Here is a 16,862-nt window from a genome sequence, read left to right as displayed (position 1 = left end):
TTAGGCCACGACTTCCGCAAATGTAATTTGTTACAGTGGGTTTTTAAATTGAATATGTTTATTCAGTTTGACTGAATTCAGTGTACATTTTTGGCAAACGTATGAAGGTCATCTAACTGTCAGGAGTTGCAGCTGCAATGAAAGAACCTTCAGATGGCTGTGAAATGCATAACCACTGTTTCCTTAGCACCGACCAAGTCTGTTATTTAATTTTTTTTTATAACTCCCAGTAAACCCCAAACAACCCTGACTGACATTAAACGAACATTTCACAGCCTCAGTCGGATGCTTCCCCACCAGTATTTGAAGATTTGGGGAAATGCCTGCAGCTCTTGCTGGCACTGCTTTCAGCTCAAGCCCAGTGGGAATCATCTCTCATGAGAGATGGACTGAAGAGGCTGACCTGATTTACCCTTTGCTCTGTATCAAGTCTTGATGGAGGGGTTAGCGCTAGGAGATACAGCTAAGAAAAAACTCTCAACATTTTGCAGACTTTTAATGATGATATCTGATATATTTCTCCAAATGTATTTGTTTTATGTATGGGCTCTAAAATTGTCTTGAAAGGGTGATTTTATATATATATATATATATATATATATATATATATATATATATATATATATATATATATATATATATATATATATATATATATATATATATATATATATATATATTAGCATATTGTGAAAAAGTTCATTATTTTCCATAATGTAATGATAAAAAATAAACTTTCATATATTTTAGATTCATTGCACACCAACTGAAATATTTCAGGTCTTTTATTGTTTTAATACTGATGATTTTGGCATACAGCTCATGAAAACCCAAAATTCCTATCTCAAAAAATTAGCATATCATGAAAAGGTTCTCTAAACGAGCTATTAACCTAATCATCTGAATCAACTAATTAACTCTAAACACCTGAAAAAGATTTCTGAGGCTTTTAAAAACTCCCAGCCTGGTTCATTACTCAAAACCGCAATCATGGGTAAGACTGCCGACCTGACTGCTGTCCAGAAGGCCATCATTGACACCCTCAAGCGAGAGGGTAAGACACAGAAAGAAATTTCTGAACGAATAGGCTGTTCCCAGAGTGCTGTATCAAGGCACCTCAGTGGGAAGTCTGTGGGAAGGAAAAAGTGTGGCAAAAAAAAACGCTGCACAACGAGAAGAGGTGACCGGACCCTGAGGAAGATTGTGGAGAAGGACCGATTCCAGACCTTGGGGGGACCTGCGGAAGCAGTGGACTGAGTCTGGAGTAGGAACATCCAGAGCCACCGTGCACAGGCGTGTGCTTTTGAACCAGAAACAGCGGCAGAATCACCTGACCCGGAAAACAGAGAAGCAGCACTGGCCAGTTGCTCAGTGGTCCAAAGTACTTTTTTCGGATGAAAGCAAATTTTGCATGTCATTCGGAAATCAAGGTGCCAGAGTCTGGAGGAAATGCCAAAGAAGGAAATGCCAAAATGCCTGAAGTCCAGTGTCAAGTACCCACAGTTAGTGATGGTCTGGGGTGCCATGTCAGCTGCTGGTGTTGGTCCACTGTGTTTTATCAAGGGCAGGGTCAATGCAGCTAGCTATCAGGAGATTTTGGAGCACTTCATGCTTCCATCTGCTGAAAAGGTTAATGGAGATGAAGATTTCGTTTTTCAGCACGACCTGGCACCTGCTCACAGTGCCAAAACCACTGGTAAATGGTTTACTGACCATGGTATTACTGTGCTCAATTGGCCTGCCAACTCTCCTGACCTGAACCTCATAGAGAATCTGTGGGATATTGTGAAGAGAAAGTTGAGAGACGCAAGACCCAACACTCTGGATGAGCTTAAGGCCGCTATCGAAGCATCCTGGGCCTCCATAACACCTCAGCAGTGCCACAGGCTGATTGCCTCCATGCCACGCCGCATTGAAGCAGTCATTTCTGCAAAAGGATTCCCGACCAAGTATTGAGTGCATAACTGAACATAATTATTTGAAGGTTGACTTTTTTTGTATTAAAAACACTTTTCTTTTATTGGTCGTATGAAATATGCTAATTTTTTGAGATGGGAATTTTGGGTTTTCATGAGCTGTATGCCAAAATCATCAGTATTAAAACAATAAAAGACCTAAAATATATCAGTTGGTGGTGCAATGAATCTAAAATATATGAAAGTTTAATTTTTATCATTACATTATGGAAAATAATGAACTTTTTCACAATATGCTAATTTTTTGAGAAGGACCTGCATATATATATAAAATTATATTTTTTTTTTCAGCCAACCAGCCAGTGTTGTAGATTCAGAATGTTAATTGCAAAAAGCAAAAAATACAGATCTAATTTAAAAGGTTTTTTACCCTATTTTTTTTAAATGATCATTTGAATTGTTTAATATTTATATATATATATATATATATATATATATATATATATATATATATATATATATATATATATATATATATATATATATATATATATATATATATATATATATTTATGAAATGTAAATGTAATTTAATATTTTTAATGTTTTTTTTTTTACTTCAATGTTTTAAACGATTTAATGTTTTGTTTTTTAAAGTTCCTTATACTTGACAAGGCTGCATTTATTTGCAGTAATGACATTTGCAGTATTAACTGTTTTTAGACAGCAATAAAAAAAAAAAAAAAAAAAAAAAAAAATTCCAATCTTAACAGTTTTTTTATTATTATTATTATTTTAATATATTTTAAAATGAAATTCACGTTGGCAAAGTTGAATTTTCAGCAATCATTACTCCAGTCTTCAGTGTCACATGATCCTTCAGAAATTGTTCATATTGCCGATTTGGTGCATAAGAAACATTTTTTTATTATTATCAATGTTGAAAGGAGCTGTGTTGTTTAATAATTTTTTTAGAAACCACAATGCAGTTTTTGCAGGATTCTTTGATTAATTGAAAGTTACAATTAATGTTAATTTAAAATTAAAATCTTTTGCAACATTATAAATGTCTACATACTGTAGGCCTATATTTTTAACTGAAACATTTTAAAGCATTTAAAACATTTCTTAGTTATGACTCATATATTTAAATCTCTGCTTCAACTGATCATTATACAGCATTATTTGATCCCAGAATTCTGCGACTGACCAGTCAGAATCTGGCTGTGTAATATAAAGTAACCATGCTTGTAGAATAACATGTAAATTCCTCTTAACATGTTTCAGGCAAGCGTGTTCACAAAGAGTTTTCAAAGACCAGTGTGAATAAATCTAGATTTAAATTCAAAGAGACTGGATAGTCTGTGCATGATGTGATATTTTATCCATATCCAGAATGAGGCGATGTGAACATCATGGAGAGCTAAACACTCTCATGCAGTATATGATTCATTCAAACTCGAAGCCCGAGTGCGCTCTTGTGCAGAAAGTCCAAGATAGACTCATAGAAGTAATAACTTGCCAGGAAATCCCTAATATGGACAAAAGCATCCAGCTATCGCTGTATCAGCTAAATAAAAAGCAGAAACGTTTTGACTGATGAAACGTGAAGACATTAAACACGATTGCGTGTGTTTTTCAAGTCATCTCCAGGTAATAAATATATGTATATGTATAATGCAGTGCATATTGAAATAGCATTTATTATAGTATATATACTATTCTGCCTTATTGTGTGATAAAAATGGAAAAAAGTAAAAAAAAAAGTATTGTTATATTTGACATTTCTGTCTCCCTCATCTCTGAAATAATGGCTACACTCCTGAAGTAACAATATCAAAAGCATTTTGTGTTGCTTTAGGATCATACTGGTGCATATCTATAAACTCTCTGGTGTCAGCAGCTGTGTTTTGTGTTACTCAAACTCATTTTCAGCAGTTCCCTTTGTGTTTCTTGCATGCAATTCATTTGTGGGGCAGAATTACTCCCCTGATGTTAGTCTGAAGCCGACAGGTGTTCGCTGGGACCTCATTAACACTATTAGCATGATGAAGTCTCGCCTCCATGTAAAAAAAACAAACAGATTACAACACAGACAGGCAAGCTGCCCACTCTCAAGGCACTGCACACACATTCCTTCAGACTTCCTATCGCACAGTTTAGTCGTTAAGGCAATTAGAGTCAGCAGACACCATGCTAACAACACCTCACTGAGGCACTTCCTCTAATCTGCTTCCACAACCTTAGCTTAATTTAAACAGGCAGCGGAAAATGCAAAATCTCAAGTGTTTAACCCCATTTTTGCCTGTTTCTAAGAGTGAACATAAGGACATTTTAGTCACGTTTTTGTAGGTTTTGCATTAATAATAAACAGTCTGGCTATAAACAATGTGAAAAAAGCTCAATTAATGTAAGAATATCATCCCTGCTTGAATTTAGATGAGTTATGATTTATTGATTCCATTTGTTTCTCCTCAAGAAAACCATCACTGGAGGCAAATTTCTTAATCAAATGGCTGCATTTATATTTACTGTAGTCTTTTCCGGTAGACATGCTAATGAATGTGGAATCCAAACTTAATTTTAACGAAGCACCACAAAGCAGGCCAGGAATGATAACTGCAAGCCTAGAGATATGACCATAAACTCTGAACAGGAATAATATTTATATTAGCCTCTTAACATTATACCACTTTTGCTCAAACATGATCCTCTGAAAGTAATGATTTACTTTGAAGGCAATCAAATTTCAGTTATTACTGGAAATATGCACCATCCAGGCTTTGCATTGTTAAAATAATTGGAGTAATTTATGTTCTCCTTGTCCTTGAAAAAGAAAGTCCTCTTTTTTTTCTTTCTCAGGGCCTGTTTGTCTTTTCTTTGTGTGTATGCAAGGAATTGTCTTCCCTTTAATAAATAATTTTTTTTTTTTAAATCCATTATTAAAATGTCTCCATGATTTATAGCTATCAGCTCTTCAATCTCCATTAAATAAACGGAGATAGATGCAGGATATGAGAATAAAATATCATCAGGCACTGTATAGTGGTCATATTTCTCAAATAACACATTAATTGTTAATAACCACGTACAGTCAGCACTACTCATCCAGACTCATTATTGACTTTAATACGCCTTTAAAAATGGAAATAAATTGTATTTATCATGCTGCAATGAAAGTAATACACTTCTCTTAATAATTACAGTAGGTGGAATCGCTTGTGTCTGCTATGTTGGCTGATGATTTGGCCCACTGAGTATGTCATCTTGTGTTTACCAGGTTTTCTAAACATTCAATCTTGGCCAGAAAACATGACTGATCTGAGTGTCTTCTCCAATCTGGCAACCATTGGAGGCAGGTCTTTGTACAGGTAAGATCCAGTGCTCACTCTTTGATGCCAGCTCCAGAACTAATCCCCTCCTTCTCATACTTCCACAGGTCTATTACTGCCTTCAATTGCACCTGGGAAATTCAGAGTCAGGCATTCATTATTACAATGTAATGAATAAAAGTCACAGACATAATAGTTTTATTGTGAATTTTTTTTTTTTTTATGAAAATTACGAAGTTTTGTCATCTGCCACTTTAAATGCTCAATCTCTTTAACATCAGGTGGATTTTGATTGGTTAATTTTTTTTATTGTCCATCAGATAAAAAATAAAAATGTCCTGAAAATGATTCCAACGATATTGTTCCTCTGTGTAGATTATTGGAACATTATAGTTTTATTTGTCATTATAATTATCATCCTTAGTTTGAACAGGTTTTAAAGGCTATTTATATGGAAATGTGCTGCAAAAAAGAAATGCATTTTACAATAATTGTGTAACAGGGAACATGCAAAGATATAACTTATGTGTTATCAACAGTTTTTCATAAGTTGGCTGGTTTGTGTTCAGCACTAAATCTGTGACAAATTTTGTTCAATTTCTATTCTGATATTAGTATATCTAGTATTTCCTCATTTGTTTCATTCTTTTAGTGAATTGGATTAAAATGTGCAGACAACATGTGCAAATAAACAGCGTAATTAATTCTTAGTGAATCCCCTCTTTTGTGTTTTCTAAAGAGGCCAGGGCTTTCTTGCCAAGAGTTCAAAGAGTATGAATAAAAAGCTGTATTCACACAGTGCAACACCCATTTGCTAGGAGTTAAAGAGTCAGGAGAGGGAAGAGAGTGGGAGAACAGATCCGCCAGGCTGCTTTAACATTTGTGGGGTCATTTTTTGAAAGCTTTACTGTACCAATTGCCGTCTGCCACATGATGTGCTCTGTGTCTGGCACTGGCTTTCTGCCCAAAACACAGAGAGAGAAAGGTAGAGAGAAAGAGGAAAAACAGAAGAGAAGTCTCTAAGAGGCAGATCAACGAAATGAGAGCGATGTTGGTGTCTAAGTGCACCTGCACGTTCTGCTGCCACTCTCTGACTCTCCGCTGAAGGCCATCTCAAAGCCCCTTTGATGTGCTCTTCAGCACGCCTGTCTGTGATTAAAAACACCGTTGTGATTACACCTCGGCATTAACCGATCTCATCACATCTGAAGTGGGAGATCCTCAGCGATGCTTTAGAAATGCAACAGCATCTCTCATACTGACAATTCGCTCATGTCTTTTGTTCATGAAGCCATCATTTTAGCTTTCTTTGTGTCAGATCTCATTCTTTTGTTTCATTCTTATCTTTTTCTGTCTGTTGTGTCTTAAAGTCTTCAGGCTAAACAAAGTTTGGATTTCTTTGTTGTTTTGAATGTTTAAAATTATGGCTCCAAACATTCACAAACAACAAACAAATACATACATTATATAAACAATCTTTTATTTTTTCTTCTTTTTTTCTTTATAACCTCTAATAAACTTTGCCTCTAAATGCTTACAAGCTTCTGAGACCCTTCTACTGGAATCTTGGCCCATTCCTCAGTTGAAAAAGCTTCCAGATCACTGATAATCTTTGGTTTTCATTTTGTCACTGCTTTCTTTAAATTCCACCAAATATTTTCATTGAAATTTAAATCTGAACACTGAACAGGCCACTCAAAGACATTCTACGACTGATCCCTGAAACAACCTTGATTTGAATGTATACTTTGGGATGGCTGTCCTGCTGGAAACTCTACCCTCCCATACAAATAAATGTACTTAAAATCAGGGGGTTGCATGAGGGTTGAATAATTCTGACATTTCTGCATTACAGAAAAATCCTATAACAAAAATTGTTACATTATATATTGACATTATAAATTTTTAATATACCACTAATCTGTTACAGATGCTTTTTTTTTTTTAATTCAATTCTGAATCTTCAGAAAAGCTTACATTTTTTAATTATTACAGTCAATGTATATAGTATTCGTAATAAATGAAATTGTGGACTTATCACAAAATTGATATGTGTGATTAAATTAATTAAATATTGTGCATTTAATTAAATTATGACATTTCATAATTAAATGAAGCCCTCTTTAAAATGTAAACGGTAACCTCTCCTTTTTTCTCTTGTGTTCAGTGGCATCTCTCTTCTGGTGCTAAAGCAGCAGTGGATTTCCTCACTGAAGCTGCAGTCTCTGGGTGAGATCAGTGCTGGAAATGTGTACGTCACCAACAACAGTCAACTCTGCTACTACAACACCGTCAACTGGACGGGACTCTTCCGCACCAGCACCCAGAAGGCCCTGATCCGCAACAACCGCGACCCCAAGGAATGCAGTGAGTCCATCACTCTGTTTTATTGTATTTCCATTCGGCTTTTAAATTAATTGGTCAAAGCCTAGCATACAATGTTACCATAAACCTGAAAAAGACCACAAATGCTTAAGGTTTATGCGCGGACCGCCAGTCTAATAACCCATCCTCTGCAAACATTAAGTCGCTTCATAACCGATCACAGGGAATTAATTGCAGGGAGACCCTGCAACAATTTCTGGCATTTCAGGTGACTTTTTTTCTAGTAGAAGCTGTAATCATCACAGGGAATGTACTTTCACCTCTGTCTTTAAAACCTTTCTCTTTTCTTGCTGCTGAGTGATGTTTATGACTATGTAAAAAGCTGTTTTTCCCCTTCTTTTCATTGCACAGGATGTTGTGATGCAACAGCAATCATTAATGTCTCAGGGAAACCGTAGCCTTTTGTAGGGCTTAGCGATCCCCCTGGCTCTAACCTATCTCCCTGGAAACCATCCCAGCACTGCTTTTGACGTCAACACAACCCAAATTGTGTGTTTTCAACCAGGTTAAAACTTTGAAGTTGGCATCTTTTTGATCCATCTGCCATAAACGTACAGCTCCCACTTCTCTGTGTCGCTCCTCATGCTGTTGGATACCTGCTCTACGCACCTAGTTGGTCCTTGAACTAGAACATGTTGTTCCCTGAGAAATGCTGAGATGTTTGTATAGTGCTCTCTGGAGTGCTTTTCCATGTTATTGCTCATTCATTCAGCAGTGTTTACAGAGAATTAGTCCTCAAAATAAAATGGTACTTTATGGATGTTTTCTTTCTTTTTTTAATTGAAAGCATTTTTTTTTTTCTTATATATTCTATTATATTAGCAGCATAAAGGTTTGATTGGAAAGTTTTATTTAAACATTTATGTGAATGCCAAGATGTTTAGTATTTGATTGGTCTACAGTTTAGTCTTCTTTGTTGTTTTGGATGTTTTAAAATTATGGTCAATTTGATTAGTTATAAAAAAGCAAATAAAGTTATTTTAAAACATTTAATAAATATATATAAATAACACATTTAAATAACTATGACTTATATTTGTAAAAAAAAAATAAAATATTAAAGTATTTCATTAAATTTAAATTATTATTTTAAATTAATTCTCCTCCATATTATATGATCAGCTTAATCGTTTGAGTTAAAATTTAAAAGTTTAATGAATAATGTGGATGTTGAAATTTCTAGTATTTGGTTTGTTACCATTTTCATTTAATATCAGCAGCACTTAAACAGCAAAAACTCCATGAGTTCTTGCTTCCAAGAGCATCCTGAGCTTCAATGGAGCATCTGACTTTTTGTTCACACGCTCACAAGTTTGCTTACATTTGACCCTCTGTATACTCTTAGATGATGAAATTCTCATTATTAGTTTCAGAAGTTTGTCTGTTGAGGAGGACGTCTGTGAGACATGCTTAAGTGTTTTAAAACACTTTCCCAGCTGCTGCAAAATCCAGTGCCTCAGTGGGTGGGCGCCTGGACCATTCTGTCCTCATTTCAAATTGAAATACAGCAGTTCACATACATCCAGCTTTTTACAAGCATAATACATCCATGACAGGACAAGTAACAGATGGCATGTGCATTGTGTTCGATCACGGTTTTACAAAGTATCTTTTCCCTCTATCAACTGAACGTTTCCCAGGGATGACCTGACAGCACCATTCACAAATTTGCAATAGATCAAAATGCAGCTACGGACAGAAATTAGTTTTTCATTGTGACACCTTGAAACGGTTGATGTTTTGTTAGAGAAAAAGTAAATTAGAGCAGTCACCCTTAAAAATTTCAATACTGGTTTAGAATCAATAAAGAAGAAAAAAAAACTATTTCTCGCACAATTTGCATAAATTAAGCAAACATAAATTATATATTTTATTCTAAAATTATATTAGTACTGTATGTCATCTATTGCCATAAATATAGAAAAATGTATGAAAATGATTATATTAAAATTACATTCAGTTCTGTACACATTGAAAACTGTGAGGTTGGTAGATTTTTTAAATGTTTTTAATGTTTTAAAATTATTTTTAAAGGCTCTCTATGTTCACCAATGCTGCATTTATTTGATCAAAATATGGTTTAAACTTTAAAATAACTTTTATTTTAATATATTTTAAAATGCAATTTATAGCAGCTAGTATTCCTGTCTTTAATGATCCTTTAGAAATAATTTTAATATTCTTAATTAGTATTTTTGTTGAAACAGTGATACATTTTTGACATGAATTTTTGATGAGTTTATGGCATTGGCATAAATCTGAAATTATAAATTGTAAAATTAGCAATGTATATAAATGTAGGAGGAGTTAGTTATTTACTGACATTTATGCTCTTGTATTAATAATCAGCATATTTTTTGCAGTTTTGGATCGTATGATATGTGATCCGCTGTGCTCTGATGCTGGCTGCTGGGGTCCGGGGCCTGACCAGTGCTTGTCCTGTCGGTTCTTTAGCAGGGGACGTACCTGTGTCGAATCCTGCAACCTGCACGAAGGGTAAGTTGTTAAACATCACATTCCCACAGATATAATAAATATAACTCCACTTTACACTTTATTTGTGCAGGAGTTTCACTAGGCCAAATCTACAAATCTCAAGTATCACAGGTGTGCCCAAGCTATGTTGTGGGATTATTTGCATATGCTTCACGACATTGTTTATTAATGTTTGCTTGTAGAAAACGTGTATTCCTAAAACTGAACTGTAGCTAGGTCTTTTCGCCAGGGATTTCACCAAGATTCATGTCTCCATCCTCTAGACAAACAATAACAAAACAGCAGAGCAGCACGTCCTCTGGCTTTGGAGAGCAGGTTGCAATGATGAAACGTAAGCTCGGTTGAGCTGGAAAACAAATAACAGTGTTTGGGTGAGCTAGATGAGCTGGGTACATCTTCTACCTTATATGACATCTACACCAAATACAGCGGTGTGTGGAGCACTGTGACAGAATGAAGAACTGAGTAAAGCCTTGGTTTTGTTTTCACAAAGGCACAAAGATTTAGGCCAGATAAACAGACACACACACGTACAAGTTTTTCTTCAACTGTGGGCACTTCTGACCCCGTGGACTTAAGAAAATAAACTCTTAAAACTTTCACTAGTTTATTTAATGTGTCTACTAGCAGTGTCCAACAGTAGACACATGTATCATAATGTCATAATTTCTTTGGGGAAAAAAAATCCCCAATATATGGTTTTATAACATAATTCTTTTTGACATAAATTTATGCTTTTATAATCTTAATAAATGTTTAAATAATTTAATAGTATTTTTATGATGGATTTCCCTACCTTATACTTCATAGACTGGTTCTGTGACAAATATAAAATAATGTCATCTAAACTTTAAAGGTATAGTTCACCCAAAAATTTTATTTCTGTAATCATTTACTCACCTTCATGTCATTCCAAACCTGTATGACTTTCTTTTTGAAAAATGTCTCATTGCTTTTTTTGTCCATGCAATGAAAGACAATGGGGTCCAGTGTTGTTTTGAACACCACTGACTTTCATTGAATGGACAAAAACAGTTGAAACATTCTTCAAAATATCTTCTTTTTTTGAAGAAAAGAAAGTCATACAGGTTTGGAATGACATGAGGGTGAATAAATGACAGAATTTTAACTTTAAATGGTGAGCTGTCCCTTTAGAGGCATTTAAAAAAGCACAATTACTGTAGATATAAAGTGTTTGACTAAACACACATGGAAGTAGAGTGGGTGGATTATGTAGGGAACAGGAAATTGTAAAGTGTGCCAAAACACTCTAGAAAACATATTTTGCAAGTCTGTGTCTTTTCTTGTTGTCCTTTCTTGTTTCGTGAGCAGCCAGTAATATATTGACAGTTTATTTATTCCTCTACTGTCTTTGTGATATTTTATGGTACCCGGTGTCTTTATCTCATAAAAAATTCCTAAACAACCCAGGTTAAAACTAATTATTTTGTTTTCCGAGGTGCTGTAGATTCAAAGAGTTGTTTTGAATAATGGTGTGCTGATGTCCCTGATAGGCTACTTAACTAGCTTAACCAGCAAGGCTTCCATCTTTACAAGAATATCAGCCAGTCCCAAACCAGCATGAAAATTCATTTTTGGTAGCGATTGTTTGTCTAATTCCTCAAAAAATGGTTTGGCATTGATAAGCTCTTTCTGTTGGTTTACAGAATTGGAATAAGTAAACACTAAAGGTGTTGATCAGTGCAGTGAAGGTAATTTACAGATTGGTTTTGAGTTCCCTCTTTATTTGTTGTGTGCTTATGTACTGCTCGAAGGGAAAGATGAATATCAGCTTTTGATTGATTCGACTGAGCGAAGCAGCAAAATTTATTTTCTCCTTTGCCCAGAGCTAAAACCAGACAATAAACAAGCGGCATCGATTTTCACATTCTAAAACAAAAGCATCTACCTGTTTAAATCAGAAGCTTGTCCTCTGTGTGTTTTAACTAGGCCAAGCATGGATGGCAGCCTGTATTTTATATGTCTGCCATATCCATGTTGGTTAATAGTGAATCAGAACCAGGGATCGTACACCCTGCGATCGTCCCACATGATTCTTTTGCCTTGCAGACTGGCCGGCTCTAGGCCCAAGCTGGTCACCAGGCCCTATGTGGTTGAGAAGCGGGAGGCAGGTTCGGAGAGGTAGGCCACGGCCACAGATGCATCACTGTCTCGCACTGTCACGTCTGCCTACTTACCCGTCCCACACGCTTCACCCAGTGCGCCAATATCTGTGCTGTTTGTGTGTGTGTATATATATATTTATATATAGATATATGTTTTTGCAGGGTGATCTCAGAGTCTGTGTTTTCTCTGTCTCTCCACTGGTTGTCAACCTCTGCGGTCACACTCGCTGTTCGCACAAGATGATTCACTCTGTATTTGGGAACAAACAACCAAAAAAAAAAAAAAAATGACCAGACCTACTGTGGTGTGTTTGAGCTCTATCAGAAAGTTTTTGAAAAAGATTATGACAGTTTTTGTTGTGCAGTTTTGTGGTTAGTGCTAAATACAGGTAAATAGAGTCCAAATGGCTTTGTGATCCAATGACGGATGTATTGCATTTGAAGTGAAAATGGCCCTATGAAATCGCTAGTGTTTTCAGTTTCAGTCAATATAAGGGTGAACATTATAGTTCTAGAGTTTGGGGTCAGTCATTTTTTATACTTTTATACTGAAATGTAAACTTTTATTCAGAGAGGATGCATTGAGTTTATCAAAAGTGACAGTAATGACATTTACAATGTTACAAAAATTTATATTTCATATAAATGCTGTTATTTTCAACTTTATATATATATATATATATATATATATATATATATATATATATATATATATATATATATATATATATATATATTGTGTGTATGTTTTAAATCTCTTATGCTCACCAAGGCTACATTTAAATAAAAAGCATATAGTACTACTGTCAAATTCATGACCCCATGAACCAAATGAACCAAAATCATTCTGACCCCAACCTTTTGAATAGTAGTGTATCTTTTGTATTTATCTCGTGAATCACACTTCTACTGTTGTTTATGAATCTTCAAAATTCAGTCAAGTCATGTTAATATTTTTTTCACAGTAGCATACATACATTTCACGTTGGATTTTATGTACTAATTGTTTACTTTTGTATGATAAACTGTTTTGGTCAAGTATTGGCGGTTATACAGTATTGGGTCTCCACTTGTCCAATGTAAAATCCATGTCCTAATGCAAAACCAGTTGAGAAAATCTGAGAGAGAACACAGATTGAACCAGGAAACATGTCGTGGACACCGAACATGCAAACATCGTGGAGCCTGTGAAGTTAATGTTAATGATAAGAGGGTGTTCAAAATGCTTTCCTCAGTCTATTCAAAATGTGCTCTGCCTTTTAAATAAAGAATAACTAAGTTTCATTTCATTTAGCACTCAATTAGGTAACAGGTCAATAGTAATTTTTTTTTTTTTTTTTTTTTTTTTTTAAACTCGCCTTTGCTATACATATTTTTCTCTCTCACTGAGCCACCATCCTCCGCTTGTCACCCCAATGGATATCAGCTTCTAAAATGTCACTACCGTCTTCAGAGGAGTGATGGGACTGGGAAGCGACTGTGTTTGCCCGTATTGAACCATTTTGTGATCATTTGTTTCAGAGGTCCCTGGCTGATTTTCTCAGTGTGGTGCTTTGAGGTGTCCCTGAATGTGCTTGATGAATTGTCACCTCAATAGGTGGTGAAAGCTGACTGTTTGCTTTTGGTCAATAGTAACTGTGTTTGCCAGCTGTGGCAGCCATCAGAGAAGTGCTGTAAATACCCGGCAGATGTGTTAGATTCCACTGTTGAATCCCTACGGCCTTGCAGTGCCTCAGGCGCTGAATTCCCTTCGGCTGCACTTTCACAATCTACCCGTCTTTTGTGTGTTGGCTCTTCTTTTACTGCCTGTGATTCAGACTTTCCTCATTCAGGTCCTGAAATCTGAAGTGTATTTAATGACCTGCAATATCTGGTCTGAAAATGGAAAGTTGTCTTGTCTTTAAAAGGCTAGTAATTGAATAGTATAGATCCTTGGGTAGGAATTCCTGGAAGAACTTTGAAAATGTACATGCTGTTTCCCCCCCGCCCCATCTGAACCTTGAGTGTTCTGAAGTGGTCATTATATGTCACTGTAGTGTGTTATGTTACCTCATGTTTGTCTTTGTTCCCTTTCTTTCTGTTTTATAGGGATGTACGCGAGTTCGCAAATGGTTCAGTGTGCCTGGAGTGTGATGCGCAGTGTGAGGTGGCGGATGATGATGGTCTTACCTGCACTGGGCCTGTGAGTTCAGTCTCATTTCTACCCTGCTACACAAAACAATAAGCCTATAATATCAGTCTTTCAAAACTGTACCATGGTGTTTTGGACATTGTTTTTGTGAGTGCCAGTTTAATGTCATGGTATATGAATGTGGTATCATTCAGTATTGTGGTACTATAATAGAGTGCCATGATATTTATATTGTTCAAAAGTTTGAGGTGAGTACATTTTTTGAAATACTTTTAAAGCAAGACACATTAAATTGATCATAAGTGACAGTAAAGACAAAAGATTATAAAAGATTACAAATAAATTCAGTTTATTTGAACTTTCAGTTGATCAAATAAAAAAAATGTATCACAGTTTTCACAAAAATATAAAGTTTTCAACATTAATAATAAGAAATGTTTCTTTTTTTTTTTTAACCAACCTTAAACTTTTGATTGGAAGTGTAGAATTCAGAATCAGAATTTTATTTTTTGTCATATATAAGTGTCCTTTTCACAAGACTTAGTCACAGACAAATACATGTCAAAGACAAGTGGCAATTGAGTTTATATAATTCACTGACCATTATTTTTTTACTGGCCAAACCTGTTTTGCATTTTTTTTTAAATCTGTGTTTGTTATTCTTATAGCAGATAAATGAATTAGCTGATTCATTTAATTTAACTGAATATTTAATATTTAAGGCAAAATGGCCGTTGTGTCAGTAACAGCACCATGTAATATTGTGTCCCTTATATATTTTTTTTTAACATTATATTGTAGTGGATTAATTTAAAAATATCTCTTGTAGCAGAAAATAAAAGAGCTTTTTTATTGGATAGACCATTTGAATCTTTTTGATTTGATTCTTTCATGTCAATAAGAGTTGTTATTATACTGAGCTTGGTAATTGTTATTTTTTGATTCTGTGAGTATGTTTATTTCATTTCAGTGCAATCTCTTTCAATATCTATTAGCTTAAAGCACAAACAGAGCTGAACGGCAGACACTGCCTTCGATTGGCTTGGTCCAATGATTAATTGAATCCCGTGTTGAAGTGTACTTTTGCTGCTGTGGGATTGATTTTGCTTCTTGTTAATTTAGTGAGAATGTAGATTAAGTTGCCTAATCTTGGCAAGTGTTTACAGAGAGTCCTGCCCCATAGGAGACACCTGAGAGTGGGATGAAAAAGCTGTTTGGATGTCCATGAATCTGATCAGGTTAGAGAGACATTATCACAGATGGGATATGTGTTCAGCACTGCCCCTTTTTCAAAACAGCCTCAAGCACTTTGGTTTAAATTGATGACTACGTGACAAGGTGCGTATGGCTGTGTGCTTATGTGTGTTGCTGAAAGAGGATTTTGGCAATCCGTCTCTAATGCTCTGAGGCCTCGGGCTGTTGTCTGCTTGAGTCAAACTAAAGGTCTCACTAATGACACTATTATGAGCCCTCCGAGACCCATATCAGCACAAACATAGACTGAAACACACTCTATAAAACTGTGTGCGTGTCCAGAATTGTATTTATTTATTTATTTGATGGCTGTGCCTGGATTTTTAGATGACAAATATACTCTTCTTCATGCAGATTTTGCTTGATTACAGCCTGTTATCTGTATCCATATTGTTGTCAAATATAATATAAAATATAATATATATATAATTTTAACACATAAAATAATGAAGACATTTATTAAATAATAAAAAATAGTTCCACATTGTGAAATATTATAGAGCTTCCTTGTTTACCTTTGTAAACAAAGCAGCTCCGCTTAAAAACAGTACTTTAATATGCATTATATGGAGGTAAGAGGAAAAGAAAATGCCATCGAAACATTTCTGAAGACAATTCATGAAAACATTTCTGACGGTTTCCCTAAAAGATACATTTATATAAACCCCCAAATATTTGTCTGACGTCCGTACCGTTATGCTTTGGGACAAATTCATGTACCCCAGTGTCATATGTAATGTAACTGCATTACAGCAATGAGAATATTGTGAATTGCTTTTGAGAATTATGATAATTGCATATATATATATATATATATATATATATATAATATATATATATATATATATATAATATATATATATATATATATATATATATATATATATATATATATATATGATCTTAAAATAGACTACGAGAGACAATATACAAGGAAAAGATATCAACAAATGAACTGACTTTTTCCAATAAGGACTTTTAACACACATACACACCCACACTTAAAATGTTTGTTGTTATTAGTACAGATTAACTGCTGAGTGCTCTAACCTACCTGTGAAACAATCAGCAACATCTGTTTCACAAAGGCATAATTAAACAAGACTAACAAACAGTGTTTTGCGCGTGGAGAGGGAGTGGAGATTTGTGTGCAGCAGGTGTCTGGAGAAGCAGCACAATTAACAGAGAAAGTGATTCTGCTTTCTAGCTAACCTAGCCTTGG

At 35.0% G+C, this 16,862-nt stretch overlaps 1 protein-coding gene across 3 annotated transcripts in view; it reads left to right on the top strand.

Moving 5' to 3' along the window:
• Positions 1-16,862, top strand: part of LOC109055822 (receptor tyrosine-protein kinase erbB-4-like) — a 283,218-nt gene that overhangs the window by 219,412 nt on the left and 46,944 nt on the right. For 2 of the 3 annotated variants that reach the window (XM_042764156.1, XM_042764158.1), the window contains 5 exons: positions 5,197-5,287; positions 7,416-7,615; positions 9,997-10,129; positions 12,200-12,271; positions 14,344-14,437. In XM_042764156.1, the coding sequence (XP_042620090.1) occupies positions 5,197-5,287; positions 7,416-7,615; positions 9,997-10,129; positions 12,200-12,271; positions 14,344-14,437 (590 nt within the window). The remainder of the gene's footprint in view (positions 1-5,196; positions 5,288-7,415; positions 7,616-9,996; positions 10,130-12,199; positions 12,272-14,343; positions 14,438-16,862) is intronic. The other variant, XM_042764157.1, reaches the window with a different exon arrangement.

The sequence above is a fragment of the Cyprinus carpio genome, chromosome A9 (assembly GCF_018340385.1).
Source record: "Cyprinus carpio isolate SPL01 chromosome A9, ASM1834038v1, whole genome shotgun sequence".
Lineage (NCBI taxonomy): Eukaryota > Metazoa > Chordata > Actinopteri > Cypriniformes > Cyprinidae > Cyprinus > Cyprinus carpio.
The sequence above is the reverse complement of the archived record's forward strand: the minus strand, read 5'-3'. Positions and strand labels throughout refer to the sequence as shown.